The sequence below is a fragment of the Dipodomys ordii genome, unplaced genomic scaffold (genome assembly GCF_000151885.1).
Source record: "Dipodomys ordii isolate 6190 unplaced genomic scaffold, Dord_2.0 Scaffold17, whole genome shotgun sequence".
NCBI classification, from domain to species: domain Eukaryota; kingdom Metazoa; phylum Chordata; class Mammalia; order Rodentia; family Heteromyidae; genus Dipodomys; species Dipodomys ordii.
In genome coordinates, this window is record NW_012267233.1 from 21,447,437 (window position 1) to 21,456,795 (window position 9,359).

At 37.6% G+C, this 9,359-nt stretch overlaps 1 protein-coding gene across 1 annotated transcript in view; it reads left to right on the top strand.

The window, feature by feature from the left end:
* The window catches only part of Cngb3 (cyclic nucleotide gated channel beta 3), a 147,682-nt gene that overhangs the window by 118,933 nt on the left and 19,390 nt on the right, over positions 1-9,359 (top strand). The window contains exon 18 of the mRNA XM_013012407.1: positions 3,042-3,160. Coding sequence (XP_012867861.1) covers positions 3,042-3,160 — 119 coding nt within the window. The remainder of the gene's footprint in view (positions 1-3,041; positions 3,161-9,359) is intronic.

A 9,359-nucleotide genomic window follows, 5' to 3' on the forward strand; every position in this document is an offset into this window, starting at 1 on the left:
GTCCTTCCTTCTTTCCTTCCTTCCTTCCTTCCTTCCTTCCTTCCTTTCTTTCTTTCTTTCTTTCTTTCTTTCTTTCTTTCTTTCTTTCTTTTTTTTTGTCTGTTGTGGGGCCTGAACTCGGCCTGGCCACCATCCCTCAGCTCTTCAGCTCAAGGCTAGTGCTCTACCATTTGTGCTACAGCACCAATTCCCAAATAATTGGAAAGTGGCAGGGTTTGAGAGTGAGTTTGTACTAAACTTATTGGGTAAAGTTTACTGGCTTATATTATCTGTCATAGCTCCTTCTACAGCATGCTCTAATGGTTCTTCATTGGCCTCTGAAAACTTTGATTTTCTTCAGTCACTGGGCAAAAGGCTAGACAGCTTCAGGACTACCTGGGCAATTTTCTCTGGATGCTATGTAGTCGTATAGAAATGACCCAGAGACCTTCTTAAAGTACAAATTACTGGGATTTCATTCCCAGAGATTCTGATTCAATATCCTTGCATTTAGACCTGAAAATTTCACCTTTAAAAAAACTCTTAAGACATGCTGTGGTCCAAAAACTACACTGTACAAAGCACTAATCTTTCTACTAACCTTGAAAATGACCTTCTCTTATAGGAACCCTGAAATTCACACATGTACTCTCACTAAGGTTTACCTCATTCTTCTTGAAGTTTTTGCATTTCTACACTTTCTCCAAATTACTGCATAAACCAACCACAAGAGCTAAGTTCGATCTTATTTTGCACATGCTGTCAGCTCTTACTCTCTGAGGGAAGTCTACTTCATTTGAATGCTAATTAGACTTGCAGGAAAGGCTTAAATTAGCCTAGAAATATGCAAGAAATGGTGGAAGTTTTGGTTCGTTGATTATGCTAGATCTCCTTGGAAAATTATTGAAATGATCATTAAGAAATAATTAAAAGTGCTGAACTATATTTAAGTACCCATTATGTACTTTCACCTCCAGTCAGTTGTAATAACTGCCTTCAAAAAATCATTCCAGTTTCTTGAGAACTACTTCATGCAAAAAATAAGGAATATGACCCTGTCTTCCTCATTACATCTCAGAGTACCTCTTGGAAAATTAATTTTCCAAACATCTTGCCTTAAAAATAAAAAAGTACGTGTAACTATTTCATTTGTTTTTAAGAAATCAGTCCTGATATTTGGATTCATCACTGAATGTGTTGTATAAGCATGTATTCTACTGTTAGGTGACATAGGTGTTGCCAATTCTTATGATGTCAACTGCTAGCCTTGCAACTTTGTTCAAGACCTTCTAAGCATATTGCTAACTACGGCTGAGGGCCTTCTTGTTAAATCATGACCTGACCTCACATGAGAAAAGAAAAAGAAAACAGAACAAACTTTCAAGAAAGCTTCTGTAGTAAAGCCAATCTTGTGAAAATCAATCTATGAATGGATTAATCAAGTCATGGAGGCAGAGCTCCTGACCTGATCACTTCCCAAATGTTTCATTTCCAAATGCCATTAATAAATTATAGGTTTGGAATTTAAGTTGGAATGTGGGGGACAAGTTTCAAGCCAAAGCAATAGCTGGGAGTGATTAATATTTTTGCTCTGACATGTAGGATTTGTTATCTAAGTATTTCATCTACTATTATGCAAACTGACCTATTTATTCTTAACCAGACTTTCCTGACCTTAGTGTAATAAAGGTTCTTGTAAGTCATGCTTATCCTTTTTTAAAAAGTGCAATAAGAGAGGTGCCCAAGGACTCCACAGTCACTCTTTATTTGGCAATTTACTCAACGTACTCATATAATTCAGCATAAATCTGTGTGTATAGCTTAAGAAATGTGTACCCAAAGATACAGTCAGGAATAATGACAAAAAGATGTACATGAAAAAGACTAGAGCGTTCCAGCATAGGCATACTAGGTTCTACTTTTGTGAAGGATACTCAGCTACATTTTTTTCCTCAATAGATAACAGAAACATGACCAAAATATCTCCAGCTCAAGAAATTCATCTAAGATCCAGAGTTTTCAAATGGGACTGATCACATACCTACCTAACAGAACTGTAGTTCAGACTCTAAACCAGGTATTGAGTGCACATCGAAAATCAATGCATTTATATTATACAATGCTGACTTGTTGTTTCATACTACTTTATGTACACAGAATAATACCACTAGCCAGTAACTATGTGAACATTCAAGGAGTTGAATTAGCAAGTACTGGACATGGATCATGACCCTCACTTCTTTTTTGTTTTGTTTTGTTTTTGTTTGGTCAGTCATGGAGATTGAGCTCTGGGCCTGGGCACTGTCCCTGAGCTCTTCAGCTCAAAGCAAGCACTATACCACTTGACCCACAGCACCACTTCTAGTTTTCCGGTGGTTAATTGGAGATAAGAGTCTCACAGGGAATTTCCTGCCTGGGCTGGCTTTGAACTGTGATCCTCAGATCTCAGCCTCCTGTGTAGCTAGGATTAGAGGCGTGAGCCATCAGCACCCAGCTATGAACCTCACTTCCAGGAGACTTCGCAGAGAAATAAGAACATTAAAAACAACCTGGTATATTAACAATCTCTCCAAATATGAAATTGAAATAATATCCGAAAGGTCTCCTATGCCTCAAGTCCCAAAATCAGACCATTAATGTTAAAGATAGAAGAATAAAATTGACCTATGAATGACTACAACTCATGGCTTGTGAAGAGTCCAGACACCTTCTTCAGAGCACTGCAGAGATCACCAAATCCAGCATTAACCATATATGCAATTGGTTACTTCCTCTGACATGCCTGTTCCTGGAGCAGTGTGCTGACTGAAATACTGTCACATGTCAAGTGGTGACTTGGAGATCACAGAGTGGGAACTATTGTCTTCCAGACAATTTCCTTCACGTGATACATTCAACCAATGTCAGCCATCACCTCAAGTCTTCAGAAAATTACTTTTACAGTGATGTTTCCTGCTTCCTTCCTTTGCAGTCACTCTTCTAGAAGAGTGTATATTTCAAAATGTGTGGTATAATTTTCACGAATCAAGTGCTATTACTACCTCTTTATGTTTGTTCCACAGGGAGAAATTGGAAGGGAAATGTATATCATCAAGCAAGGAGAAATCCACGTTCTTGGAGGCCCTGATGGTGCTCAGGTTCTGGTTACTCTGAAAGCTGGCACAGTGTTTGGAGAAATCAGGTATGTAAAAAGCTAAAATACTGAAGTAAAATACCTAAAATACCGAAGTCCATTACTGTTATAAAATAACAATCTTTGGATTAATAAGTAAATTTTAATGTTTTTTATTGTGAAAATACAGAGGGGTTACAGTTATATGAGCAAGGTAATGAGTATATTTCTTATCAAGCATTGTTGCCTCCTCCTTTGTTTTTCCCCTACCATCCCTTCCCTCTCACCTCCACAATTACACCCCCCCCCAGATTGTAAAGTTCGTTTTTCAAGGAACTTTATTTATAGCGTCTCGTACATCTCATTGTTGCAATGGGTCAACCTGTATCCCTATTTAAACGATTTGTTTTTTCCCTTCCCCTCCACAAATTATACCAATATCAAATACAGTGAAAACAGGGGTTATACCGTGGGGGAGGAACATACAAAGCAACAAAATAATCACCTTATAAATATGCAATAAGTAAATTTTCAGCTTGAATTTGTCCAATGTTTAACTGTGCTGAGAGCCTTGGTAAAATAAGGATGTTCACATTTCTACCTATCTCTTCTTTCCTCTCCTTTCCCTCAGAAGAACAGGAGAAAGACACTGGGTCATTTTGCCTTTTTAGTCCTAGGTCCAAGATGTAAGGCAGTGCCCAGAAATAGATTGATGTTCAATGAATACACAAATAAATGAGTAAAAGAATGAATGAATGAAAAATGACAGGAAAGTTGAGGAGAGTTGAAAAGTGAAAGATCTGGTAAGCTAAGATAATATGGATTTTAAGTAGCTTCCTGAACTTCTCAGAGGTGTAGAATCAAATTGCCTGAATCTAAATTCTACTTTCTTCACTTCATAGGTTTGTTTTTCTGCCACACAAACCCTCTATTCTTCAGTTCCATTATCATTCCATGTAGCCATATAGCCCAGGCTTACTTGGAACTCTCTTTATGCCTCAGCCTCCAAGTACTGGGATTACAGCAGCCCCATGCCCACCTGTTCCCTCACCTTCAGATAATTACATTTATAATAATACATATCTTAGAGGGTTGGCCAATCAGTCAGATCATTGAAAACATTTAGAACCGTTTTTGCATCTATTTAAAAGTTCCACAAATATTAATCATTCTTACCATTATTTGCCATTGGCCAGGAAAACTTTATCCTAAAACAAGAATGTCTCCAAAAACAAACATGCAGAAAGAAAAATGTAAGCATTTTGTGAGCTAAACACTTTCATAAGCATTATTGCACTTAAAACCATTCATTATTCATCCAAGAAAATAATATTCATTGAGTGCCTAGTCCATGTCAGATTGTAACACATTGTTCTAAATTCTGGAAATGCATGGCTCAAAAAAGTAAACAGAACATTGTCCTTCCCAGAGCTTAGTCTAGTGTGAAGAAAGTGGCAATGCTGGAACCTTAAAGTAGATAAGATAATTCACATTGTGGTAATGGCTCTGAACATACTAAATTGTTATAAAGTGACAAGGAATGCTACTTTAGATTGAGTGATCAGGGATGGCCTTTCTGGACAGATAATGCTTGGCCTGACTTAAGAGACTAAATGGAAGAAATTGGGAAGAGGCAAAAAGCCTAGTGATAAAACAAGGTTGTTGAGCTAAGTGTCAGTGACTCATGCCTGTAAGCCTAGCTACTCAAGAGGCTGAGATTTGAGGATGGTGGTTCAAAGCCAGCCTAAGTAGGAAAGTCCGTAAGACTCTGATTTTTATTAACAAGCAAAAAGTCCGAAGTAGGCTGGAGTGCTACTACTCTTCAATGGAAAAAACTAAGGGACAGTGTTCAGGCCCTGAGTTTCAGCCCCAATATGGCACAATTAGATAGATAGATAGACAGACAGACAGACAGACAGACAGACGGACGGACGGACAGACATTTTTGGTCAAAAGGCAAAAATAGACAATGTGGCTAGAGCACAAGAACAAAGATCTAATGGCAAGGTGAGGACACAAAGATGAACAAGGACCAGATCAGGCAAGGCCTCTTAAAGATGGGAAGAAATGGGTGCTGGTAGAAAAGGATAGTCAAAATATTAGATATTCTGAATTATTATTTTAAGAGACAATTCCAGTAGCTATATGGAAGAGACAAAGAGATAGCAGAGGAGCAATAATGCAAAAAGAAAACAGAAGAGGACAGTCAGAAATCAGTTGTAGTGATTCAAGTAAAAGATGTGGTGTCTTGACATTGAAAGCTGGTTCTTCAGAGGGGGACAAAATATACTGTCAGGTAGTTACTAACCATTCCATAATTAAGAGAATGGTTATTCCAAGGTGCAAGATATATTGCCAAGGATGAGACAGCTCAGAAGTGATAGGAACAACACCCAAATGTGAGTCTTCATGGATCTGAGTCTATAGACACAATACTATAGAAGAAAAGGCCTTTTCTAAACTCTGATTTTAGGTTGCCCACACATTTTCTCTGTGTTTCTAAGAACTTCAGATGACTTCCTATTGGCATAGCTAAAGTTTCCTTTGAATACTGAAGTATGTTATGTCTCTGTTGATAATATTGCTTTGTCTTTTAAATTTTTTCCTCCTGTCTAACTGGGTAATCACTCCTGTGAAGGTACCACTCTGGGGAAATTGTGTAAACACTTCTCAGAAAGTCCAAGCCCTGTGTTCTTTGTCTATTTTCTGTCATTTCTTTCCTGGGAATCCTTGCAAAGGTGATTTAATATTTTGTGACTTAATAATCACTGTTATCTTCAAGGCCATAAAACATGCCAAGTCTAATCTGAAACGCTGCAGAAGTTAATTAGCTAGCTTCTCCCAAGGGTTGAGTATTCTCTGAAGAATAAAGCTTTGTTCATACAAGTATATCAATTGTTGCTATTATCACAGGAATAAGCTAGGGATACAATTCAGGTGCTGCTGGGTTGCAACTGAAAGTCATCCTAGATTCCTGACAGCACCTTCTCGAATAAATTTCCTGTTATCCATTTAGTCTCCAAAGCCAAATGGACACCAGTAGGCCAGACACACTCCAAACTTGCTCCAAAGTGTGGGTGACTCAAGCAAAATGGAGGGGTTTACAATGACTCGCTTCTGGCTGTGGCTGATGAGAAACCGTATGCATCTGCCTCTTCCAGATGTCCAGGCGCCTCCTAGGCCCACAGCTGTCCTCCAGCTCTGGAGCTCTAGTCATTTATTTCAGAAAGAACCAGGCCTGACAAACACCCCAGACACTGGAAGAATCCAGTAATGGTGTTTACTACTCAGAAATGCTGTGACCTTTGCTGAAAATAAGCAAAATCCTGCACGATCATGTAGCTTTTTTAGAGATGGTTGTTTTTTCTTAGGAAAAATATAAAACATAAAAGGACTGAGGGATTTCAAGGACATTATATATTAATCGAAAAGAGCAAAGCTTTGGCTGAAATATAAATTTATAGCCTGTCCTGGAGAAAATCCAGACCACATTTCTGATTAACACCTGAAAAGAACAGACACCCCGTTATTAAAAGAAGGACCCAGATTCTGCCAATTGTAGTGGCTCCATTGTCCTTATTACATGTATAGTTAGGGTCAAGTCTTATTTGCTGAATGTATTTAACCAGTCTTTGTCTGCCTTCTGCATCTGTAGAAATCTCACTTTTCTTGAAATGACTGAATTTTTACCATTGTATTGCTGTTAAGATTCTGTACTTGTTTCATCTCACCTTGGTATGTCCTCCCCCTGGAAAAATCCTACTCATCCTTCAAAAACTAATTCAAATTCCATCTCTTTGAAGCTACCTCTAGTTACCCAAAACAAATAGTAGCTCCCTGTTCTTTGCCTCTGCAGTATTTCATTTGTTCCTTCATTACAGTGACTACTGCTGATTTATAGTTAATTTGCTTAGATGGATCTTTCCAACAGACTGAGATAATAAAATACAAGAGCCAGTACTTATTTATCTTTATATTACTAATAGCTACATGATAACTATGCAATAAATGGTCATTTTTATTTCTATGCTGTTTCTATTTTTTAAGTTGTATCATTTAGTAAGTTTTAATTAATTAATGCTCATTGTAGCTTGATTAAAAATGACAAAAGCAGATTATATTCAGGATCCCTTATAACCTAATGCAGAGTGTCTCACATTTTCTTCTTTCTAGGCCATACAGTGCCAGCCAAAGGTGATCAGGAAACAATTTCCTGGGCCTCACAAACAACTGTGATGGTAAAATCACAGCTTCTGTACCAAGGGATTCAATTGGGTCCAACAATGAGAGTATGCGTAGGACACCAGGCATAACAAAGACTTCACAAGGACCAGTGTGTCTTTCAGATTTGACAATGATTTCAGGCTATTGATGTGTTAGTGAATTTTCAATCACTGTAAGAAATGCCTCAAGAAATCAACTTATAAAGAAAATAGATTTATAGATAGATCATGGCTTGAGAATTTGCCCTGTTATTGTCAGGTCTGTCCGATAGAAGCATGTAGCACAGCAGAACAGTTCATACCATGGCCGTGGATCAAGAAAGAAAGAGAGAGAGAATGAGAGAGAGAGAGAGAGAGAGAGAAGGAAGGAAAGAAAGAAGGAAGGAAGAAGGAAAGAAAAAAGAAAAAGAAAGGGAAGGGAAGGGAAAGAAAGGAAGAAGGGATGGGGGGGCTGAGATCCCACTACTGTATCCCATACCCTTTATGGGTACAACCTCAATGACCTGAAGGCCTCCCCCTAGATCTCACCTCTTTTTACCACTTCCCAATAGTGCCATCTTGCTTGCCATGTCTTCCCCCTCCCCCCACATGTACCTTTGGGGGACATTTATGACCAAACTAACAATGGTTTGACTGATGATAGACCCTTTGGTACTCTTCAAATGTTGGGTGGAGGCAGTGATGCTTTACATAGCCCTAGTAGCCCAACTGTGGAGTATGTGTGTAGAGTGGAGTGAAGGGCTGTCTTTGTAAAGACTTGTTATATTCATATTCAAACTCCCACAACCTGTGAATATGATCTTATTTGGAGTAAGCATCTTTGGAGATATCACTAAGCTAAGAATCTCAAGATGAGATTATCTTGATGGGTCCTATATCTGGTAACAAATATACAAAAGACAGAAGAGGGAGTTGAGTGAAGAAGGGGGGAGGAAGGGGAGGAATCCCTATACCAGGATATCCAATGTGGGGCTCTAAGGGCTGAAACACAGCCCTTATTCCATTCCTGAGCCATGAGCCCTGCTAAGTGTGTTCTGTCTCTCTCTCATGTGTAGGTGCCTTTTACTTTGCAAACAAAAACAAAAAATTGTGCATTCTTCTAGCTGATCTTTTTGCATCCATGGGAATGCATGCACCCAGTAAGGACACATTTTTCTAGTTTGCACAAAGACTCCCCCAAAATCCTGTGAGACCCCATATGTAGTTTGCCCAATGTATATCTTCACTCTTAGGACAGCAATTGGCCCATATAAATGCCTAAGAGTTACTGAGAAAATAAGTAGATGCAATTATCTTTCTATCTCTGTAAATGTACAAATATATATTCATTCTTATCATGAATATGCATATTTAGCCTTGTGCCCTTTCTGTCAGGTTTTATTATTAAGAATAACCTTATTATATTTATCTTTGTAAAAGTATTTTGGTTTTCTTTCTTTTACTTCTTTGAGGTTTATTTCCAAATGTTGAATAAGTAGGTTAAAAGGTAGAAACATTTCTATAACTCTTGTAATATATAAGCAGATTATTTTCTTAAAAACTGAACCAATTTACAATATAACTTGCAATGTATAGCTATTTTTCCTCAATATTGCTGATATTACTTTATTAATCGCGTTGGGTTTGCATTTTAATAAGTTGTTTTAATTCGTATTTCTCTAAATAGGGCTTGGAAAATAATAGATACTCAGTACATTTTGGGGCAAATGAATTAATTTCCTATGGGCTTATTTATTTTCATAAATGTGATCATTTGCCTTCTGCAGTTTTTTTGTTCACCGTGCTTTTTCCAACATATGTAACAACTTCTTGGAAAGAATTTAGGTATTAGTATATTCTTACAGGTTATACATATTCTGGTTTTCACACAAGATATTTATGGTCTGTTTCTTTTTTTTTAAGGAAAATTATTTTTATATTTGTAATCATAATATTGGTTTTTTAAAATTTTATTTTATTTTATTTGTGAACATACTGTACAGAGGGGTTACAATTGCATGGGCAGGATAATGCGTACATTTCTTACCAAGCATTGCAGCCTCCTC